This window comes from Bubalus kerabau, chromosome 6 (assembly GCF_029407905.1).
Source record: "Bubalus kerabau isolate K-KA32 ecotype Philippines breed swamp buffalo chromosome 6, PCC_UOA_SB_1v2, whole genome shotgun sequence".
Classification (NCBI taxonomy): domain Eukaryota; kingdom Metazoa; phylum Chordata; class Mammalia; order Artiodactyla; family Bovidae; genus Bubalus; species Bubalus kerabau.
This window is the reverse complement of record NC_073629.1, coordinates 101,091,022-101,116,140: the sequence shown is the minus strand read 5'-3', so window position 1 is coordinate 101,116,140 and position 25,119 is coordinate 101,091,022. Positions and strand designations below refer to the sequence as shown.

The 25,119-nt window shown below is 40.0% G+C and overlaps 1 protein-coding gene across 11 annotated transcripts in view; it reads right to left on the bottom strand.

Moving 5' to 3' along the window:
• Nucleotides 1–25,119, bottom strand: part of GPBP1L1 (GC-rich promoter binding protein 1 like 1) — a 75,814-nt gene that overhangs the window by 5,815 nt on the left and 44,880 nt on the right. For 10 of the 11 annotated variants that reach the window (XM_055586026.1, XM_055586027.1, XM_055586024.1 and 7 more), the window contains 4 exons: nucleotides 11,187–11,259; nucleotides 9,897–10,090; nucleotides 621–761; nucleotides 19–177 (listed from right to left, as the gene is read on the bottom strand). In XM_055586026.1, the coding sequence (XP_055442001.1) occupies nucleotides 19–177; nucleotides 621–761; nucleotides 9,897–10,090; nucleotides 11,187–11,259 (567 nt within the window). The remainder of the gene's footprint in view (nucleotides 1–18; nucleotides 178–620; nucleotides 762–9,896; nucleotides 10,091–11,186; nucleotides 11,260–25,119) is intronic. The other variant, XM_055586034.1, reaches the window with a different exon arrangement.

The window sequence follows — 25,119 nt, the reverse complement described above, 5'->3', positions numbered from 1 at the left end:
AAGAACCCACAGTCTTACATCTTCCAACTTCTCACACTCTCTGCTCTCTGAGAAGTCTCCATTCCGGTCATCCTTCAGAGTCTTCAGGAACTCGCTCTTCCTGTCAGTAGTTCGGCGGGTCAACTTGGTGAGACGAGAGGAGCTGATCTCAATTGGAGGAGTGGTGCTGGCAGGACTCTGGGCAAACACCACAAAATAGGTTGCTCCTGGCAGTAAACGTAAGTACTGGCATTCTCTAGGCCACTTCTTCATTGTACTGCTTTCCTGAATCTGGCAGTCTGTTTATTACAGTCTTTTACCAAAAATAAACTACGCTTTTCATTTAAACAGAGTTCAGTTCTGCAGTTTTTACAGTTAAAACCAGATGGTTTAAATAGCACCTCTCTGATTGTTCTCCAGAGGCAAGCATAATGCCAGTCTACCACAGGCCAAAGACCCCACCCAGCTACCACCTATCTCTGGATGCTAATGGGAATCACCAGTAAAGAAATGACTGAGCTAAGAATAGCTACGAAGGAAATAAAGTTAGAGCTATACATACCATACCACTTGTCTCAGTTTAAGTAAATGGGGAATGGCAACTTCAGAAAAAAAGGCTGCTTTCCTTTATCCTCACTCACCTCTTTGGGAGAGCTTAAAACTACACCACCAGCCAGTACTACTGGTTTGGTAACAGAGATTGGACTGGTAAAAGCAGACTCTCGGCTAGAGGAAAGGGGTCCTGATTTGTGTTCCATTCTGTTAGCTTTCCACGCACTGGCCTACACAGGAACAAAGAACAATCAGTCAGAACAGCACACAGACAGAAGCTCAGCTTGTAAGATCACAAAGCAAAGAGTGAGAAGTTACGTGGGAACAGTATGTGGAATGTTGTGTAGGAATATGAAAGCTCACCTGTCTCAACACATTTGGGAGGTACACAACCTTGAAGGGAAAAGGTAGATAGGAATCAGAAAAGCCATGGGATATTAACAGGTATAGAGAGCTCTCGTCCAATAAGCCTGGGAGATGCTAGGCTGAATGTAGTTCCACAACAGGTTTCTTTTACTGTGCTATTTCACAAAGCACTTTCATATATGTGAACTGAGAGGCAGATATAATCTACAGTATTTTCTAAACTCATTTGAGGAGAAGGCAATGGCAACCCACTCCAGTACTCTTGCCTGGGAAATCCCATGGACAGAGCAGCCTGGTAGGCTATAGTTCATGGCGTCGTGAAGAGTTGGACACGACTGAGTGACTTCACTTTTCACTTTCATTCACTGGAGAAGGAAATGGCAACCCACTCCAGTGTTCTTGCCTGAAGAATTCCAGGGACGGGGGATCCTGGTGGGCTGCGGTCTATGGGGTCGCACAGAGTCAGACACGACTGAAGCGACTTAGCAGCAGCAGCAGTCATAGGAAATCAGTCATAATGTAGTTAGAGAAAACCAAGTTATAAAGCAATATGCTATAACAGTGGTCCTCAGTCTTTTTGGCACTGGGGAACGGTTTCATGGAAGACAGTTTTCCTATGGGGAAGGTTTCTGGATGACTCAAGCGCAATATATTTATTGTGAACTTTATTTCCATTATTCTTACATCGCTCAGTTGGTAAAAAACCACCCTACAGAGGAGGAGAGCCAGGTTCAATTCCTGGGTTGGGAAGATCCCCTGGAGAAGGGCATAGCAAGCAATTCCAGCCAATTCCAGTATTCTTGCCTAGAGAACTCCATGGACAGAGGAGCCTGGTGGGCTACAGTCCATGGGGTCGCAGAGTTGGACACCACTGAGCAACTAACACCATCTCAGATCATCAGGCATAAAATCCCAGAAGTTGGGGAAAAAAAAAAAAAAAATAAACTCATCTGACCCCCCCGATTTTTTTTTTTTTAATGGTGTGTTGTATGTTAACCTTTGATGTAACCCTGACAAACCTCAACCCTCACAAAGCACATCAGAAAAAATGTTGTTTTCTAGGAAATCTGATGGCAGGAGGCTAGTTACAGGACAGAGTGGGAAATATAAATGGCTGGACGATCCTGGTTTAGTCCAAAAGCTCTTCCCTTGCTCCGCCTTGTGGGGTCTGGGCCCATTCTGTCACTCTGGCCCTGGCCCCAACTCAAATGGCAACACAGTGTAGCTAGAATACTCATTTTCCGGAGTCAAACAGCCCATCTGAGGCACATCACTGAAGTGAGGCTGAAAAAAGTAAAAAAAACCTGTTTTTCCAAAATGAAACAATTAGAACCAAAAGACCTCTAGGACAAAAGAAGGGTCTGAGTGAAAAGAGCTTCATTCTTGTTATTAAAGAAGATACTGTAGGCTTTAGGAAACGTAACAGAGTTATCTACCATATACCAGATACTTCTTGTAGTTTATTTAATCCTTAACCCAATCAGATATAATTATGATGTTGAATTTTTACTGAGAATTATACTGACATTTGTGTCAGTTGCTCAGTCATGTCCGACTCTTTGAGATCCCGTGGACTGTAGCCCACCAGACTTCTCTGTCCACGGGATTCTCCAGGCAAGAATACGGAAGTGGGTTGCTATTCCCTTATCCAGGTATCTTCCTGACCCAGGGATTGAACCTGGGTCTCCTACATTGAGGACGGATTCCCTGGAGCCACCAGGGAAGGCTGTACTGATATTAAGGAAGTTACATAATTTGTCCAAGGTTACTCAACTGGTATGTAATACTGCTTTCCACAGTGCCTCCAAAAACAACATGCAAGCCAATAAAAGAAAGAGGCAATGACCCAACTAGAATGGAGATTAATTCTTTTTCTTTCACTGAAGAAAATCTAAAGATGGCTGCTTATTCTGGCCAAATATCAAAGACACAGTTTCCCAGAGGTGTACAGGGTCACCAGATACCTTGTCTCTGTTAACATTGTACATTATCCACCCTTTAATCAATCAGTAAAATAAAGGAAGGGAAAAAAAACCATTAAAATGAACCACATATCAACCATTTTCTTTTTAAAGTATCCTCTCCTTCCCTCCAAACCAGTCTCAACTCTCCACCTCAAACGATCATGCCTTTTCCTACTGGACTGAAGTCAGAAGTCACTAGACCCAAACTCTCCTCAACCCCCTTCTTTGCATCTCAAGTTCTCTTAATGGCTCCACCCTCCCTTTCTATCATTCTACATGTTTGTTCTCATTCCTTTGTGAATTTATCAATTATTTCTCCTTTGTATCTTTAACCTCCTTTCTATTAAATTGAAGCTAGGGGGAAAAAAAGATCTATTTTCCTTTCTACTACCATCCTTTTATTGCCAAACTTTTTTGCACAGATCAGTATCTGCTTTCACTTGCTCATTATTACTATTTAATTCCCTGTAACACACACTTCTATCCCCATTTTAATAAAACAGCTCTTTCAATGAGTAAGCAAAAATTTTGTCTTCATATTACATTCAAAAGCCAGCTTTAAAAAGTCTGTTTTTGTAGAAAATAAGAGATTGCACTTTACCCATCTTTTCTGAACTCTTTTCCCTTTTTTGTGATTCCCTGGTGGCTCAGATGGTAAAGAGTTTCCCCACAGTGCAGGAGATCTGGGTTTGATCCCTGGGTCGGGAAGATCCCCTGGAGAAGGAAATCGCTACCCACTCCAGTATTTCCTTTCTCAATTCCCTGATCCTTCATTCTCTTCTCACCTCATAATTCCTTTCAGTCTTTTCAGTGGGTGTAGGCATACTCAGTACTCGCCAACTGGAATCTGTTCCCAGGTGAACTTACTTAGAAACACTAGATATTTGTTAACTGTCTAATCATTTAAGTTGTTAAAAACACGTAGTTGATAATATGACCCCTAAACTCTCACCTGAGTTTTTATAAAGACCTCCATCACTTGGCTTTAGTCTTCAAGTCCCACCACTTCCTAACCACCTGCCATCCATACTTAACCACTTATCTTTTTCCAAACATGGCATGTTTTGCCCCTCCCCCTTTTTGGGGTAACACAGTTCCTCTGCCTTCAATGCCTCACCTACTCGCTCCCTAACAAAAACTCGCTCCTCCTACTGTTTTAAAACTACGGTTTGTTGACTACTTCAGTCAGTTCAGTTCAGTTCAGTTGCTCAGTCGTGTCCGACTCTTTGCGACCCCATGAACCGCAGCACGCCAGGCCTCCCTGTCCATCACCAACTCCCGGAGTTCACTCAGACTCACGTCCATCGAGCCAGTCATGCCATCCAGACATCTCATCCTCTGTCGTCCCCTTCTCCTCCTGCCCCCAAACCCTCCCAGCATCAGAGTCTTTTCTAATGAGTCAACTCTTCGCATGAGGTGGCCAAAGTACTGGAGTTTCAGCTTTAGCATCATTCCTTCCAAAGAAATCCCAGGGCTGATCTCCTTCAGAATGGACTGGTTGGATCTCCTTGCAGTCCAAGGGACTCTCAAGAGTCTTCTCCAACACCACAGTTCAAAAGCATCAATTCTTCGGTGCTCAGCTTTCCTCACAGTCCAACTCTCATATCCATACATGACCACTGGAAAAACCATAGCCTTGACTAGACAGACCTTTGTTGGCAAAGTAATGTCTCTGCTTTTGAATATGCTATCTAGGTTGGTCATAACTTTCCTTCCAAGGAGTAAGCGTCTTTTAGTTTCATGGCTGCAGTCACCAACTGCAGTGATTTTGGAGCCCCCAAAAACAAAGTCTGACACTGTTTCCAATGTTTCCCCATCTATTTCCCATGAAGTGATGGGACCAGATGCCATGATCTTCGTTTTCTGAATGTTGAGCTTTAAGCCAACTTTTTCACTCTCCACTTTCACTTTCATCAAGAGGCTTTTGAGTTCCTCTTCACTTTCTGCCATAAGGGTGGTGTCATCTGCATAACTGAGGTTATTGATATTTCTCCCGGCAATCTTGATTCCAGCTTGTGCTTCTTCCAGCCCAGTGTTTCTCATGATGTACTCTGCATAAAAGTTAAATAAGCAGGGTGACAATATGCAGCCTTGACGTACTCCTTTTCCTATTTGGAACCAGTCTGTTGTTCCATGCGCAGTTCTAACTGTTGCTTCCTGACCTGCATATAGGTTTCTCAAGAGGCAGGTCAGGTGGTCTTGTATTCCCATCTCTTTCAGAATTTTCCACAGTTTATTGTGATCCACACAGTCAAACCTGCTCATACTATATTCCAAGTACTTAGAATGGCATGAAGTCTGACTCCAAAACCAGAATTCTCATCTTCCTCTTTTTTATCCTGTATCAAGAAGGAAAGTATTCTGGGGCAGTGTAAACAGCCCTAGCTGAAGTCAGACAAATCTAGTTGAAGAATCCTGACTCCATAATTTTTTTTAGGATTTGAAATAGCTCAACTGGAATTCCATCACCTCCACTAGCTTTGTTCGTTGTGATGCTTCCTAAGGCCCACTTGACTTAGCATTCCAGGATGTCTGGCTCTAGGTCAGTGATCACACCATTGTGGTTATCTGGGTCATGAAGATCTTTTTTGTATAGTTCTTCTGTGTATTCTTGCCACCTCTTCTTAATATCTTCTGCTTCTGTTAGGTCCATACCATTTATGCCCTTTATCATGCCCATCTTTGCATGAAACGTTCCCTTGGTATCTCTAATTTTCTTGAAGAGATCCCTACTCTTTCCTATTCTATTGTTTTCCTCTATTTCTTTGCATTGATCGCCGAGGAAGGCTTTCTTATCTTTCCTTGCTCTTCTTTGGAACTCTGCATTCAACCTCACATTACATAATTTTCTACATCCTAGGATTAAAGTAATATTTTATGCAAAAGGCCTAGTGAATGTCCTGGAACATAGGAAGATGTCAACAAATGGTAGTTCTTCCTTTCTTTGTCACTTCAAAACCCAATTCAAATATGACCTCATCTGTAAAGACTCATGAGGACCCTCTCCAAGAAGGCAGTACAATTATTTTTCATATCTGTCTCTTCACTATATCTCAAAATAAACCCTTTGAGATTGTTTTTGTGCCTCTAGTGACATATAGCTTTTAAATACACAGATCCTTAATGTTTAATGACTGTTAGAGAGAAAATGAATGAATGGGTACATCCACATCTGCCTATTAGTCATCTCCTCTTCCCCTAGGAGCCTACATTCAAGAGTCCCAGAACCACTCACATCAACTTCTCCCTGAACACGCTGCGTTCTTTCTTCTCTAACTTCAGTGAAATGGTTCCACGGGTATCCCAGTTTCCGCGGGAAGAATGCTCAGTGTCCTGTTCTCTTCCTCTTATTTGCTCCCCACTGTGTGCCATCACCGCCCCTCTTCTCTGTTACTTGCATCACATCCCTGTTCGGGCTTTACTGCCTTTTGCAAAGGCAGTTAACAGCAGACTTTACACTGGTTTTCCTTTCTTCATCTTTTCTGAACTCAATTCTCCACAACAGGGCTAAACTGATCTTAAGCTCTGTGTTATGAATTTTCTCCTTGTCACGTCTTCACCCACAGAAGATTTGAGACCCCTGAGGCTATGACTTTGTCTCACTTATTTTTTTATTCTTCTTCTACAGTTTAACATAATGTTTGCAGATATTCCCAATGAAGAAACACTTATGAAAACTTTTTAAACTCTCAAAAACCCTTAAAAGACAGGCAGTACTACCTTCATTTTGTATGATGAAGTTGAGGTTCAGAACATTAGAAACTTGTTCAAGCTTGTATTATAAAGAAGAACTCAAGTGTCATCTGCCTACTTGAAAGTCCTGCTGTTAAATTTCCATGCTGGGTTCCTTCTTTATAGGAGTTGCTCTTTTGACTGAATTCACATTCTTTCCCTTCTGTATCAAAAGAAATTAATATTCTGCTGCTGCTGCTGCTAAGTCGTTTCAGTCGTGTTTGACTCTTGTGCGACCCCATAGACGGCAGCCCACCAGGCTCCCCCGTCCCTGGGATTCTCCAGGCAAGAACACTGGAGTGGGTTGCCATTTCCTTCTCCAATGCATGAAAGTGAAAAGTGAAAGTGAAGTCGCTCAGTTGTGTCCGACTCTTAGCGACCCCATGGACTACAGCCTACCAGGCTCTTCTGTCCATGGGATTTTCCAGGCAAGAGTACTGGAGTGGGGTGCCACTGCCTTCGTTGATTAATATTCTAAAACCCTTTTAAAAATAACAACACTTGTCAATCAGTTTTTTCTTCTTGGGTCATGTTCCTTTAATGACCTTTCAAGTAAATTTAAAGTTGTCCCCACAGGCTTCTTCCTACAGATTTTCTTCATCCTTTCACTTAACTTTTCTAGCACCTATATTGTTTCCTTTTACTGTCAAGTTTCAAACATGCCACTACCTTCATTTCCACCCACATAACTATAGAATCCTCTGAAATCTTGTTTTTCAGCCCTACACTACTATCCTAAAACCTCAACTCAAAGTCACCAAAAACTTTCTAACTGCTCAGGTCCAAACCCCCTCTTTTCCGTTATTGCCCTTGTCAGCAGCAACTGACAAATGCTGACAACCCTGGCTGCTATCTTAAACTCACCCTCTCAGATTTGTGGAAGCATACCATTTTTTCTATGTCTGAGTACAATTTCTTAATCCTATTAACTATGTTGTTATTTTCCTAATATTTATTAAATAATAAGTATTTTCTCAAGTCTTATTTTCCTATTCTTTACTCTTCTTCTATTCGCTTTCCCTTGGTGATCTTCTCTACCCTGACAAGCTTCATTATCACTAGGATAATGACCATCAGTTCTGATATTTTTCCAGTACTACCAGGCATTAGAATGGTTCATTCATTATCCCTCAAATGTGCCCACTGTTTTCTATTTTCAAAACATTTTATTTAACCACCTCTTCTAATCTGTAGTACTTTTCCAGACTTTTTCCTGACTACCTAAATCTTGACTATCTTCTAAAAATCCATTCAAATTACATTTTTTCAGTAAAATTTCCCTTGATGGTTGTAGCCTAAGGTGATCATGCTCCTCTGAATAATGTAAAGAGTGTTTTAATTTAGTTGTTCCAAATCTGTTTAAGATTTGTTTCTAGGATTTGTTATTTTATTTCATATACAATCATATGACCTTATACTCTTGTATCTTGTCATCCCAATTAAACTTTCAGCTCATGGGGGCTCAGGACCAATGATGTACTTCTTTGTGTTGGTCTTAAAACCTGTGTTTTGAGTCTCAGTCGTGTCCGACTTTGTGACGCCCCATGGACTGTATCCCACCAGGCTCCTCTGTCCATGTAATTTCCCAGGCAAGAATACTGGAGGGGATTGCCATTTCCTCCTCCAGGGGATCTTCCGGACCCAGGGATTGAACCCACGTCTCCTGAACTGGCAAGACAGATTCTTTACCACTGAGCCACCAGGGAAGCCTAAACAAGTGTTGGTGCATAGAGAAAAGTGAATTAATGCTCACTAGTATTTTTAATAACACAGTAAACTCTGTTTCCTTGCAGTGGCTACAATTTACTCAAGCAATTATTGTGTGCTTTTGTGAGAATGCTAGGGATACAAACATGAAAAAGACCTGAAACCCTTAAGGAGATTACACCAAGTGAAGAAACAGATGCAATAAATGTCAGGATTAGAGACAGAATGCTATTCAATCAGCTACAAGGCTTAATTAGATCTTTAGACATATGTACGGCAACCCACTCCAGTACTCTTGCCTGGAAAATCCCATGGACGGAGGAGCCTGGTAGGCTGCAGTCCACAGGGTCGCTAAGAGTCGGGCACAACTGAGCGATTTCACTTTCACTTTTCACTTTCATGCACTGGAGAAGGAAATGGCAACCCACTCCAGTATTCTTGCCTGGAGAATCCCAGGGACAGAGGAGCCTAGTGGGCTGCCATCTATGGGGTCGCACAGAGTCGGACACGACTGAAGCGACTTAGCAGTAGCAGCAGACATATGTGACAGAAAAGGATTCATAGAGAGGATGACATAAATGGGAAGGAAAATCTCCTAGGTAAGAGAAAGAAAGGGCAGCAACATATAAAAGATAGATTGGGCTTAGACTATATAGAATTATACATGCCAGTGCTAAGAAGTCTAGACATTGTATTATAACATCAGTGGTTGCTAAGCTATGACCCATGGGCCAAAACTGGCTTGAGGCCTATTTTTATATGACCCATAAGCTAATTTTTTTTTTTTTTTTTTCATTTTTAAAGGGTTGGGAAAAAAAAGAAAAAGAGTATGTTACCAAAAGGTCATATGTCATTGTGTGACCAACAAAGCCTAAAGTATGAATTATCTGGCCCTTTACAGATAAATTTTAGCCTGCCAGGCTTCTCTGTCCATGGAATTCCCCAGCCAAAAATACTAGAGTGGGTTGCTATTCTCTTCTCCAGGGTATCTTCTCGACCAAGGCATCAAACCTCGGTCTCCTGCATAGCAGGCAGATTCTTTTACTGTATCCAACCCCTGCTATACTGATAGTACAGGATCACTAAAGGGACTTAATGGGAAAGGATGGGATATATTCAAACTGCTTTCGGATAACCATTCTGACAGTTCAGTGGAAGATAAATACAGAGAGATGAGGCAATAGAAGGGTACACTGAAATAATAAATGTGAAATGACAAAGACATAGGATATCATAGAGGAAAAAATTGACAGAGACTTTGTAACTGCTTGGCACAGGGGAATGAGTGAGGAGAAGGAATGAAGCAGCAGCCATGGTATTCAGCTCACTGATAGATAAATGTTGATATTATTAATGAAAACAGCGCATCAAGAGAAGCAGGTTTATAAGATGAAGCTAGAGTATGAGAGGCCTACTAAACATGTAGTTGACAGCAGTAGAGAGTTTGGAGACAGAATAAAATACTATACATATAAGTTAATAGTACCAAATGAATATCTGGTGAGTGACTCAACAGGAAAACACAAATTTACTAAATTCTTATTTATTCATCCCACCTTTGCTGTATAAGGTTCTGAAACTGATTCCAAATCATACCTTGGATGGAGGTGGTACAGGCTTAGGAACCAGGTTCTTATAGACACTTGGAACCATGGTTGACGATTTGTTTCCATTTGCATGGTGAGATCCTGGTGAGGTGAATGCAGCAGAGAAGGCAGCAGCAGGATCTTCTTTGGAAACTTTTTTGATGACTAGCATTTTGGAGGGTTGCTTGGCACTAGGTGGGTTTTCTGTGAAATACAACAGTGGAGAACAAAAGAATGTCAAACCTTTTGGTTAACACACAGCATAGTTCAAACGAAGGCCTCACTTTCAACAAAGAGCTAAGAGTTGTGACTAAGTGACAAACATTTCCTGGTGTGCACTTTATAGATATTCTCAAGAGTGACACTACGCAGGAACCATAAGAACAAAGGCAGTATGTCAAACACTTGATTCTAAATTCATACTCAACCAAAAAGCCCGAAGATGCCAGCAATCTTTCAGGCGTATAACATGCCTCATGTGTGGTGTGATCACTCAGACGTATACCAAACAAGAATATATCCAAGGGTAGCAACTCCTGTCAGCATAAGAATAGAGAGAGTAGAGAACACTGGAAAAAGGAGTCTGCTATGGGACCTTCTGATGAGGCGAACTGGAGCAAAGCTATTCATTAACAAGAGGGAAGTGGTATAGCAACTGCCCTTAATCCTGTAACTCAGAATCCAAACCCAGTATTTAGATACACTAAAGCCGTCCTAGTAAGCTGCCTGGCTACTGAATAACATAGGAACTAGGAGAGTACAATTTGTAAATGCCAAACATCCCAATGCCACAGGATCAGGTTTGGTTTGAAATACACTCATTTGTCTAATAACTTTTAAAGCTAGTTATTCCCAACATATACATATAAATGTGTGTATTTATAGGTTTTCCCCTACCTACAGAACAATCATCATTTATAATTGCCAAAAACAAGGATACCACCACCACAGTCAGCAAACAGAACCTGGCTGAACAAAATGTTCTATAGGATGTGGTGTTATTTAGCCTATCAAAGAATACTTTAGAATTCATTTGCTTAAAATCTGCTTTCAAATTCAGGGTTCTACAAGCTCTCAATTGTCTTTATTCTGACTCCACTGCCTTTACATCCCAGTGGTATTTTTGGGGCGGGGATGGGGTGGGGGCAGAGTAACAGTTAATAGGTGTTAGTTACCATGTGCAAATGGATGAGATGAGAAACCAGAGATAAACAAACAAACAAAAAAAGAGATAAATTTTTCTCCTCTCCCTGCTAAGATAAATTTAAAGTGTTGCCTTTAAAATGGCAAATCTACCTACCCCACACTCCAGAAGGGGTCCCAATAGGTCTGCATGGCTGATTCTGTTTGCCAGCTTCTGGATTCAAAGAAGGCTAGGAAAAAAGGGTATATTAATGATTGATACAGAAAGCTAATCATTTCAGCACTTTCTGCAAAGTAGCCTTCATCATGGAACCTATCAAATAACTATTTATCAGCAGCACTTATTTAACTCTATATTCAGAATTAACAAACAGATATGTTGAAATGCCAATCAACAGGTCTTACATTAATCTCAGGCTCTTGTGGCTTTCATTTCCTTTAATATAAGGAGTAAAAACTTAAAAAAAAAAAAAAAAAAAAAAGAAAAACAACAACAACACTGTGCAAATTCTCATCTTCCTATAGGATATATATATATGCCAACTAAGGAGAAAGCTGAATGAACAAGAAAGTATATCACTTTTTTCATATTTAAAGAGCACAATCTGGTCAGTGAAGTGTGTAATATCCACAGCATTTTTAATAAGACTGCTTTAGGGCAGAGGCACGTCATGTGCTAGGACTGTGCTGGGAATTTACAAAGGCCATTAAGAAGAATCCTTATCCCCACAAGGGACATGGTTTTCCTAAAAAGATAAACTTGCAGCCGAAAGTACAATAAAAGGTTATAGGTGCTATGATAAACGTTCACATTAGGGAAGGAGTACTAACGAAGGAATAGTCAATTCTACTAGAAAGAGAAGTTCTATCAGAACAAGCTTCATTAGAGGAGTCCTTAATGATGAACTCCTAGGCTGGAAAATGGGTGATTCCAGAACAGAATGCTCAATGAACACCAAGACAGGAAAAACATGAAAAAGAATCAAATATTCAGAGATCTGCACACAATTCAACATCAGTGCTAGGGAATGAGAGGACCTTTCTTTGGGGAAAGAGATGTCTGGCAAAATAGGAAAGTGCCAGATTGTGGAGCAGTTTTAAGGGAGGTTGAATCTTATTCTTTAGGAATGGGGATCCGTCTCTCAGGAAGAGTTAACGTGATCCGATCAATAGTTTATAAGTCTGGTAGCAGCTTGAAGGATGTATTTCATGGCTTTTAAATATCAACTAGGAGACTATTAGGAGACCAATTTCATAGTCGAGAAAACTATGAAGGTGACATGAGCAGAGGAAGAGATGACAGGAAGGATCAAGAAGTGTTAAGAGCAACAGACTCAATAATGAACTGTACAGGCAGTTTGAGGATGACACTGATGTCCAAACCTCAACTTTGCAATCTGGTACAGAGCAGGAAAATGGCCTTTGAGCACAAATGACCATGAGACATTAAACAAACAAATGAGACAGATGCTCAGACTTGACTACAGAGTCTCTGAATCAAAATCTTCAGGAGTGGGGCCCCAGCAGGTATGTTATTTTCAACCTGTCAAGAGGAGACAGACTAGCATAAAACAAGCACAGATACAATCTGAACTATTAACTCAGTATACCAATGGACAGATCTGTGACAGAAAAAGGACAGGTAAATACACTCCTCTGAATGGAACAGTATGGGCAGAAGGAATCTACATAGAAAAAGGCTGTATATTCTTATTTGTTTTAAATAGGCCTGTATTCTTCATATTCTATCTAGGGGTCTTGGAAACACTGACCTATTTAGTTGGTTTCTTTGATCCCTTTACACTAATTTTTTAAAATAGTAAAATATAATAGACCCAGAAGACTGCATAAAACAAATGGGCAAAAAGTTCTTGTAATCACCACTCAGTTTAATAGAACATCACCAGCCAAACTAGAAACATTTTATAAGCTTTGTTAATTAGAAAACAAAACCAAAAAACACTTCTTCCCTTTCTAAATAGTTTTGTCTCCAAAAAAATCTCTTAATCTCTAAGTTACCTGAAAAATATCTTATATCTCTGCTTTTCCTATAAATTGGTAGTTGGTTCTAGAGGCTATAGGATCCCCTAGCCCATTTTTATTTTGGCAACTACTTGCTGGTTTTGTTTTCTCCTTAGGAGATACCTAATGTCTGGCTGTGCTTCTGTTTCTGTGGTGTTGGCAGTCACTGATGCTCATAACCTGAAACTACTAACTCGCTACAAGCTGCAATACAATGATCTAATTTTATCACCCTTTCTTTATAAGCTAGTATATACTCTTCCACTATTCAGTGGTAGAATTCATATGGAAAAGATAGAATACATGCTTGTTTCTAGGGTGGGGTATCTTTGTGAACTCACAGCTTTGATCATATTTAATTTTATTTAAGGGCTTCCCTGGTGGCTCAGTGGTAAAGAATCTGCCTGCCAATGTAGGAGATGTGGGTTTGATCGCTGGGTCTGGAAGATCCCCTGGAGAAGGAAATGGCAACCCACTCCAGTACCCTTGCCTGGGAAATCCCATGGACAGGGAAGTCTGGCAGGCTGCATACAGTACACGGGGTTGCAAAAAGAGCTGGATATGACTTAGTGACTAAACAACAATGTAAATCAAACACTTGAAATTACTACCCTTAATTGATGCATGAAACATCCCATGTTTGGCCAGTGGGAACCTCTTCAATTTGATTTCCAAATCCTTTTGATACAAGCCTAGCCATCTTTATTTCTTTACTATGTAGTATAACAAAACATTCCAAGCTTATCTTATAAATATCCTGTCCAGAAATGGCATTTCAAGACCACAATCTGGGCATTAGGGACATTGTTATGGTACTGGTCATTGTGTTTAGTACTTTTTAGTGGACAGAGCCTGGAAATGCACAAACATGTGCATATACACACATTTTGAAAGATGAAATACCTCACGGCTTAGTGATATTTCCAATTCAAATTGAGGGCCTTGAGCTTTTTACTAAACATCTTCTATTTCTATCTGTATTTCCTTTCTTATACCTCTGATTTTCAAGGATACAAAATATCAACAATATGATTAATAAAAATGATCTTACACAATGTTTGTGACCTTTATAAATGAAGATAAGTGTGACACAGTATAAAATGCTTGGCTCACATTTTCTTTGCTTGAGTATCCAGTTAATTCACTGGCTTGGGTTATAAAGCTTTGTTGTCAAAGTGTATCTGATTTTTTCTTTTTTCTAAGTCACTTGTTCTTTGTGTCTTGATATACAAAGGATGACTGGTCTGGCTGTCCTTTCAATTTGTAGTTTCAAGTCTTACTGTATTTCATAAAATTATTCTTGAATTACACTTTTTAGCACTTACATTTTTCATTGTTATTCTTCTGAAGGGAGAGTTTTTGGATTTTTTTGGGTCAAATTACCGCATCTCTTTTTCAATTCTAAATTTCAATCTGTTTCAGTTTCATTTAAAGTTTCCTTTAATTCTTGGAAAACACTACTGTTTATTGTCTTGTGCTCCTTGTTTAGTCTTCATTTTTCTGAGCTTTTATTGTTTCTTTCCCAAGTTCTAGCACTGTGAATTTTTCTGGTTATGTTTTCCTTGTACCATTTATTCAAATTGTAAAATAGCAGGTTATGGTTCCTATCTGTATTGTGCACATCTTGCAGGTGTACTTTGCATGGTCTATAGAAATGATATTCTGCTCCTTACTATCTTGATCCTTTCATGTTGTTCCATTTTTATGTGATCAATTTTTGTGAACATGGATCAAGATAGCTTTCTAATATCACTCTTTATAGCTCTCTCTTCTGTTGTTTCCATGGAGTGCTCAAAAGGACTATGGCATACTTTCTTTGATATCCTAGCTCACCACCCCCCTCCCCATGCCTTTTATATAAACTTCTTCTTCCCTTTGTCTCTATTGTCTGTCTCTGCAGCTCAGTCTGGATTCTATTTCCAACAGTTTTGTTCTCAGTGAGGGGCTTTGTTTTGGAAGGGAGCACTGGCTAGTTATGATTAAAAGGGATAGAACTCTGTGCTGGTTATCATTTTATTGCCTCTTGGTTCCAGTCATCCTTTCTGCTTGCTCTATGTAAATTTATCTGGGCACATAAAAAAAACTCCCTTTGTTAATTTGCTGGCATGGTAATTTTGTCAGTAGACAGCAAGGAGAGACTTTTGCTTCTTGTTCCTGTGTGCTTACTCAGCAGACTCCTGCAGCAAGCCGGGTTCTAAAGTACAAGTGAGTGTTGACTTGAGTGGTTTTACAGCATTGACAGCTCCCATGAACAGCTTTATGAGGTACTCTAAAGGGCATATTTCCAGTATGTTCCCTAAAGAAGCACCTTACCAACTGCTCTGCCATTCAGTGAACCACAGCTAAGCCCTTCCAACAAGGTCTCGATCTCAATCTTGGGAGTGGTGATGGGGCAAGAGAGCACTCTTGGGCACTCTGTCTTAGCCTTAGGGTTAGTGGCAGTTCCTTGTATCTGCTAATTTGCTACCTTAGAATTCTATATATTTAAAAATATATTTATTTGGCTGCATCAGGTCTTAGTTGCGGCATGCAGGGTCTTCACTGCGTCATGCCAGAATCTTTTGTTACCTGCCATGCATGGACTTTAGTTGCAGAGTGTGGCTGTCTAGTTGTGGCACACAGGCTTAGTTGCTCCACAGCATGCAGGATCTTAGTTCCTCAATCAGGCATCGAATTTGCATCTCCTGCACCGCACAGCAGACTCCTGACCACTGGACCACTAGGGAAATCCCAGAACTCTGAATTCTTTATATTATTTAGAGTTCTCTTTACTTCTTGCTAGCCAATCACTCATTACCATATCTTTTTACAGTTCTTTGTTAACTTTCCTTGTTCAAATTACTCAAAGATTTCTCTCTCCTAATCGATCCACTTAGACGCTTCAAACCTTATCCCAAAATACCTCTGTATTTACTAGTTTTGGGGATATGGAAAACCACCCCTAATTTCTAGCTGCTGTTGTCAAATGTTCTCTAAGCTTTCCAGAACAATTCCTGGCTCTTATGAAAATCTGGGGTTGCTCGATGCCCTATTGTTTCCTTCAGTTTCTCCTGCATAAATGCTAATACCTAATTATCATTCAAGTTTTATAGCTTTCAGCAATTTGCCCCTATGCTGCAATACCTCACTTTATTTTATTGTAGGTGATGTCCATGTAGTTTCTGGCTCTTCAATCCTGTAATTTCAGACTTAGAAGTAATACAAAGAATTCCTATACATCATGCATTTAGTGTCTCATGTCTCCTGCTTGCCTGGCAGACTTTTTACTATTGACACACCTGGGAAGGCTGTTCTAGAGTGTCATATAGATGGAATCATGCAGTATGTATTCTATTGTGTAAAGTTTCACTGAGATTCGTCATGTTTTATCCAGTCATTCTTTTTTTATTACTGAATAAGTAGTCCATTAAGAATCCATCTGCCAGTGCAGGAGACACAAGAGACTAGGTTGGGAAGATCCCTTGGAGTAGGAAATGGCAACCCACTGCAGTATTCTTGCCTAAAAATTCCATGGACACAGGACCCTGGCAGGCTACCGTCCATGGGGTTGCAAAGAGCACGGCATAGTATTAAGTAGTCCATTACATGACTAAACCACAATTTTTCTATTCCTCTTTCTACATTTAAATTGTTTGCTGGGAATTCTCTGGGAGTCCAGTGGTTAGGACTCCATGCTTTCACTGCCGAGGGCCTGGGTTCAATCCCCGGTTGGCGAATTAAGATTCTACAGGCCACATGGCATGGCCACCAAAAAAAAAAAGAAGTTTCCAGTTTTGTGTTATTATGAAAAAAATTACAATAAATGTACATAGACTTCCATGCCTCTTTAGTAAATACACAGAAGTGCAAGTACTGGGTTACCAGATTTATGTTTAATTTTATAAGAAACTGCCAGATTTTCCTCTTCCCAAAATGGCAGTACTACTACACACACCTACATGAGAGCTCCAAGTACTCAAAAATGTCACCAAATTTAGTGTTTTCAGACTTTAAATATTAGCCAGTCTGTTCAGCAATATCTCATAGTGGCCTTAATTTAAATTTCCACACTTCCTTTATGACTAATGACACTGACCATTTTTTCATGTGCCTATTGGCCATTCTTATATCTTCCTTGTGAAACATTTGTTCAAATCTTGTTTATAATTTTAAAATACTGATTTGTAGGAGTTACTCATATTATGGCTACAGGCCCCTTTTCAAATCTATGATCTGCAAATATTTTCCTGAGTCTGTGAGACAAGCAGAAGTCCTAAGTTCTGATGAAGCCCAATTTATCAATGTTTTCCTTTATGATTACTGCTTCCTAGGTCAAAGAAATCTTTTTTAAAAATCCCCTATGTGAGAAAGATATTCTCCGAAGTTCTCTTCACTTCAGGCTTTACCATAGGTCTATAAACCATCTCAAATTCATTTTTTATATGCTAGGTGATAGGAGCAGAGAAGCTATATACTCATACCTGTGTGTGTGTTAGTTGCTCAGTTATGTCCAACTCTTTGCGACCCCATGGACTATAGCTCGCCAGGCTCCTCTGTTTCTGGAATTCTCCAGGCAAGAATACTGGAATGGATTGCCATTCCCTTTCTCCAGGGGATCTTTCCTACCCAGGGATCAAACTCGGGTCTCCTGCACGCAGGCAGATTCTTTACCATCTGAGTCACCAGGGAAGCCCAATCTATACCTAAGAGAAAGTATAGGTATAGATGGGGAAGCTATCAGAGAAGCTACCCTGGTCACTCAGCTGGTAAAGAATCTGCCTACAATGCAGGAGACCCCTGTTTGATTCCTGCATCAGAAAGGTCCCCTGGAGAAGGGATAGGCTACCCACTCCAGTATTCTTGGATTTCCCTGGTGGCTCAGATGGTAAAGAATCCACCTACAATGTGGGAAACCTGGGTTTGATCCTTGGGTAGGGAAGATCCCCTGGAGAAGGGCATGGCAACCCAATCCAGTATTCTTGCCTGGAGAATCCCATGGACAGAGGAGCCTGGCAGGCTACAGTCCACGGGATCGCAAAAAAGTCAGATACGACTAAGCACACACACACACACTTGCAGCATCTATACCTATATATAGATAGATACACAGTTCCAGCACAATTTGTTAAAAACATTTCTTTCTCCACTGATTGGCTTGCTTTGGAATTTCTGTTGAAAATCAAAGGAACATATTAATGAAGGTTTATTTCTGGGTTCTCTATTCTGCCCTACTATCAATCTATATGCACAATAATGTCATATCATTTTGATTAGTGTTGCATTATACAAAGTCTTCATGTTAGCAAGTATAAATCCTACAACTGTCCTTTTTCAAGATTGCTTTAGATATTCTAGGTCTTTTTATTTCAATATAAGAAAGCATGCTTGCTGGGGTTGTACAGTCCATAGAACTGATGTCCTAACCATGTTGAATCTTCTAATTCACAGCCTTCCATTCAAAATGTATCTCTTATTTAGATCTTTAATTTCCCTTGGCAATATTCTGTGGTTCAATATTAAAAGTCTCTCACATCTTCTGTTAAATTTATTCCTAAGCAGTTTTCAAAGGTTTTTTAGAATTTTGTAAAAAGCCCTCTGTATACATATAAGCTGTTGAGTTCTTATCTGTGGATTCAATCAATTGCAGATCATATACTGCAACTATAGTATATACTACTGAAAAAATCTGCATACAAATGGATATGCAAGCTCGAACTCTTGAACAGCATGTTGTTCAAGGGTCAACTGTATATAAAAATATGACTTAAAAAAAAAATTAACGCTGTAGCCTAAAACCTTGTTAATTCTTTAGTCTTTACGATTTATGTAAGCAATCATGTCACCTGTGAATAGAAACTTATTTCTTTGTTAATTTATAATGCATTTTCTCTTTCTTGCCTTACTGCACTTGTTAGGATTTCCAGTACAATGCTAAATATAAGTAGTGAGAATATACATGTTAATACTGCTCCTGATATTAAAGGGAGCTCTGCTTTTACTGGAGAATTTGGTAAGACTCAAAGCCATGGCTACACTATTGTACCTTCTCAGAATCCCTTCTCTCCACAAATTTCTTACTCTCAGATTCCACACACATTAAAAGCCAAATCCTACAAGACTACCCTCACACCTGGCTCCTTCTTCTTCAAGGAACAGCGTACCATGCATCATCGATTCATCATTCTCTTATCCTAGGAAGGTAATATCAAACTGCCAGGAATGAAGCTCTCAACCAGATTTACTAACAGCTACCATTTAAAAATATATGTGCCAGACTTTTCTGGCAGTCCAGTGGTTAAGAGACACTTCTATTACAGGGGGCGCAGGTTAGATCCCTGGTTTGGGAACTAGGATCCTGCACGCTGTACAGCATGGCCATTTAAAAAAAAGAAAAGAAATTTTATTCTTTCTTGATATATATCATTCTTTTTCAACTAATCACCTCTTAATCACCCTTGTTGCTATTCCACACACCTCCTCTCTGAATACATTACTTTCCTTGGATGATTCTGTCCATTCATAAATCTCAACTACCACCTCTGTTTCCAAAGGCATACCTCTAATTTACCTCACCCATCTCTTTGGTACTAAGACTTCTTTATCTTCTACCCTTCAATTCTGCTCCTCCTGCATTTTCTTTTCAAACGATTACTTCGTTTTGAACGAAGTATTTGAACTGAACGATTAGTTCAGTTCAGTTGCTCAGTCGTGTCCGACTCTTTGCAACCCCATGAATCGCAGCATGCTAGGCCTCCCTCTCCATAACCATCTCCTGGAGCTTACTCAAACTCATGTCCATCGAGTTGGTGATGCCACCCAGCCATCTCATCCTCTGTCGTCCCCTTCTCCTCCTGCCCCCAATCCCTCCCAGCACCAGAGTCTTTTCAAATGGGTCAACTCTTCGCATGAGGTGGCCAAAGTATTGGACTATCAGCTTCAGCATCAGTCCTTCCAATGAACACCCAGGACTGATCTCCTTTAGGATGGACTGGTTGGATCTCCTTGCAGTCCAAAGGACTCTCAAGAGTATTCTCCAACACCACAGTTCAAAAGCATCAATTCTTCGGCACTCAGCTTTCTTCACAGTCCAACTCTCACATCCATACATGACCACAGGAAAAACCATAGCCTTGACTAGACAGACCTTTGTTGGCAAAGTAATGTCTCTGCTTTTCAATATGCTATCTAGGTTGGTCATAACTTTCCTTCCAAGGAGTAAGCGTCTTTTAATTTCACGGCTGCAGTCACCATCTGCAGTGATTTTGGAGCCCCAAAAAATAAAGTCTGACACTGTTTCCACTGTTTCCCCATCTATTTCCCATGAAGTGATGGGACCAGATGCCATGATCTTCATTTTCTGAATGCTGAGCTTTAAGCCAACTTTTTTACTCTCCTCTTTCACTTTCATCAAGAGGCTTTTTAGTTCCTCTTCACTTTCTGCCATAAGGGTGGTGTCATCTGCATATCTGAGGTTATTGATATTTCTCCCGGCAATTTTGATTCCAGCTTGTGCTTCATCCAACTCAGAGTTTCTCATGATATACTCTGCGTACAAGTCAAATAAGCAGGGTGACAATATACAGCTTTGACGTACTCCTTTTCCTATTTGGAACCAGTCTGTTGTTCCATGTCCAATTCTAACTGTTGCCTCCTGACCTGCATACAAATTTTTGAGGCAGGTCAGGTGGTCTGGTATTCCCATCTCTTTCAGAATCTTCCACAGTTTATTGTGATCCACACAGTCAAAGGCTTTGGCATAGTCAATAAAGCAGAAATAGATGTTTTTCTGGAACGCTCTTGCTTTCTCGATGATCCAGCAGATTGGGAACTGGATCTCTGGTTCCTCTGCCTTTTCTAAAACCAGCTTGAACATCTGGAAGCTCACGGATCATGTATTGCTGAAGACTGGCTTGGAGAATTTTGAGTATTACTTTATTAGCGTGTCGGAGAAGGCAATGGCACCCCACTTCAGTACTCTTGCCTGGAAAATCCCATGGATGGAGGAGCCTGGTGGGCTGCAGTCCATGGGGTCACTAAGAGTCATATACGACTGAGAGATTTCACTTTCACTTTTCACTTTCATGCACTGGAGAAGGAAATGGCAACCCACTCCAGTGTTCTTGCCTGGAGAATCCCAGGGACGGTGGAGATTGGTGGGCTGCCGTATATGGGGTCGCACAGAGTCAGACACGACTGAAGTGACTTAGCAGTAGTAGCAGTTACTAGCGTGAGATGAGTGCAACTGTGTGGTAGTTTGAGCATTCTTTGGCATTGCCTTTCTTTGGGATTGGAATAAAAACTGACCTTTTCCAGTCCTGTGGCCACTGCTGAGTTTTCCAAATTTGCTGGCATATTGAGCACAGCACTTTCACAGCATCATCTTTCAGGATTTGTAACAGCTCAACTGGAATTCCATCACCTCCACTAGCTTTGTTCGTACTGATGCTTTCTAAGGCCCACTTGACTTCACATTCCAGGATGCCTGGCTCTAGGTCAGTGATCACACCATCGTGATTACCTGGGTCATAAAGATCTTTTTTGTACAGTTCTTCTGTGTATTCTTGCCACTGCTTCTTAATATCTTCTGCTCTGTTAGGTCCCTACCATTTCTGTCCTTTATTGAGCCCATCTTTGCATGAAATGTTCCCTTGGTATCTCTAATTTTCTTGACGAGATCTCTAGTCTTTCCCATTCTGTTGTTTTCCTCTATTTTTTTGCATTGAACGCTGAGGAAGGCTTTCTTATCTCTCCTTGCTATTCTTTGGAACTTTGAATTCAGATGCTTATGTCTTTCCTTTTGTCCTCTGCTTTTCACTTCTCTTCTTTTCACAGCTATTTGTAAGGCCTCCTCAGACAGCCATTTTGCTTTTGCATTTCTTTTCCATGGGGATGGTCTTGATTACTTATTATTCACTAATTCCCTTTGAATAGAAATCTTATTTTTTTATTTTAATTTTTGTAGAAATCTTATTTTTCAACCTTTCTTCTCTAGTTACAATGCCATGGTTTCCATTCTTTAGATTTATCCTTCAAAACAATATTTTTAACAAACTTAATGTCTGTTAACAGGAAAATGGATAAACAAACCTAGTATATTCATACAACAGAATATTTCCTATACAGCAGTAAAAAAGATACACAGCAGAGTTTCTCAACCATGGCACTACTGACATTTGGGACTGGTTAATTCTTTGTTATAGGGCTGTCCTGTGCATTGTAGGAAACTCAGCAACATCTCTGATCTCTTCATACTAGATGTCAATAGGACTATCTCCAGTTGTGACAACCAAAATTTCTCTAGATATTGTCAAATGTGCTCTGAAGGAGGCAAATTTGTTCCTGGGTTGAGAAACACTGATCTAGAGCCCTATCTATCAATACAGACAAATCTCAAACAATTTTAAGGAAATAAAAAAGAACTACGTCGGACACGACTGAAGTGACTTAGCAGCAGCAGACGATGTGATAGTATTCATATAAAATCAGAATCAGGCAAAATTGTATTACAGATTGTTTATGGATACATTCATATATGGAGTTGGTACAAAAGTAACTGTGATTTTGCACTGCTGAATTTTGCTCTTTGATAATGGAATACATTCTTAAATAAATGTGGTAATATTATATACATCATTTTAATGTGCATATCTTGCTTTATGGCTTTTTGCTAATGAGTTATTACTTGCTGTTTATATTTATTTTAGACCACGGAAATGTGAAATGATATAGACAAAAAGCAAATGTGAGTGATTTTCTTATTCAATTTCAAAATGGGTAGTAAAGCAGTGGAGACAACTTGCAACATTAACAATGCATTTGGCCCAGAACTGCTAACAAACATATACTGCAGTGGTTGTTCAAGAAATTTTGTAAAGGAGATGAAAGCCTTGAAGATGAGGAGTATAGTGGCCAGCTGTAGTGGAAGCTGACAACGACCAATTGAGAGCAGTCATCCAAGCTGCTGCTCTTATATGAGAAGTTGCTAAAGAACTCAACTTTGACCATTCTACAGTCATTTGGCATCTGAAGCAAACTGGAAAGGTGAAAAAGCTCAACAAGTGTGTGCCTCATGAACTGCCTGTAAATTAGAAAAACTGTTTTGAAGTGTCATCTTTTATTCTACACAAGGACAACAAATAATTTCTTGATCAGATTGTGATGTCCAACAAAAAGTGGATTTTACATTATAACCAGCTCAGTGGTTGGCCTGAGAAGCAGCTCCAAAGCACTTCCCAAAGCCAAAGTTACACCAAAAAGGAAAAAAAAGGTCACGGTCACTGTTTGGTGGTCTGCTGCTGGTCAGATCCGTAACAGCTTTCTGAATCCCAGCGAAACCACTGCATCTGCAAAGTATGCCCCGCAAATCACTGAGATGCACCGAAAACTGCAACACCTGCGGCAAGCACTGGTCAACAGAAAAGGCCCAATTCTGCATGACGATGCCCGACCTCATACCGCATAACCAACGCTTCAAAAACCGAATGAACTGCTCTATGAAATTTGACCTCATCTACCATATTCACCTGCTCTCTTGCCAACCAACTACTACTTCCTTCAAGCTTCTTGACAACTTTTTGCAAGGAAAATTCTTTCCACAACTAGCAGGAGGCAGAAAATACTTTCCAAGAGTCTGTCAAATCCCAAAGCGTGGATTTTTAAGCTCCAGGAATAAACAAACTTACTTCTCATTGGCAAAAATGTGTTCACTATAATGGTTCCTATTTTGGTTAACAAAGATATGTTTGAGCCTAGTTATAATGATTTAAAATTCAGTCTGAAACCACAATTATTTTTGTACCAACCTAATAGTAAAAAAACTTATATGATGGGAAACACTGAAATAAAAACGGTGATTACCTTTAGGGGAAAAAGGAGAATATGGTTAGGGAAGTTTTAACTGTACCTATAATTTACCTCCGGAGAAGGCAATGGCACCCTACTCCAGTACTCTTGCCTGGAAAATCCCATGGACGGAGGAGCCTGGTAGGCTGCAGTCCTTGGGGTCGCTAGACACAACTGAGCAACTTCACTTTCTCTTTTCACTTTCCTGCATTGGAGAAGGAAATGGCAACCCACTCCAGTGTTCTTGCCTGGAGAATCCCAGGGACGGGGAAGCCTGGTGGGCTGCCGTCTATGGGGTCGCACAGAGTCGGACACGACTGAAGTGACTTAGCATAGCATAGCATAGCATAATTTACCTCATTTGTAAAAGAATGGTCTGGAGCATACTGGGCAAAATGTCAATATTCACAAAGCTAGGTTATGAGTGTACTTGACCATCTTCTCCACACTTTAATGTACACTTCAGTTCAGTTCAGTCGCTCAGTTGTGTCCGACTCTTTGTGACCCCATGAATCGCAGCACACCAGGCCTCCCTGTCCATCACCAACTCCCGGAATATGCCATAAAAGTGTAAATACAAAATAAACCTGCCCTTATTGACCTTGTTCAGGTATGATGTGACTTAGCAGGTGAAAATAACACTACCTTAAACATTTCTTTCTATTGTCAACTCATTTCTCACTGGAAAAGTCACAGAACTGATAATAGACCTTATCAAACTATACCAATCAGTAGTATAGTACCAGTTTAAAAGGTACTCTAAGTAACTTCTACCTTACCCCACACCAATTCTCATTTCTCATTATCTTTTTTTTTTTTTAACTAAAGCACAAAAGAAACTTAAACTACTAAAAGAAATCTTGTTTTCCATGTGCTCAGCTGACTGTGGTCATAATAATATGTATTTTAGATAAATATTCAGTAAGACAGAAATTATAACTACAGTTGGTTCATTTAATTATGTGAAAATTACAAAACGAAATTCATTTTATAACAGGAATACCATTCAACTTTTTTTTTTGTTGCTGCTGGTTTGATGAGGATTTCATCAAGCTCTCAAAGTGTGATGAGCAAGAGAGATTTTGTTTCCTAATCACTACCACTGGTCTTGTTTGAATTTGCTTATTTATTGAATAAATAAAGTTATAATTTAGTGTAGTCATTCTGGACTATTGAGTACTTAAAAACATTCTGGTCAAATACTTAATGTATTGGTGTATTATAGACTTTTCCAGGAATAAAGTTTT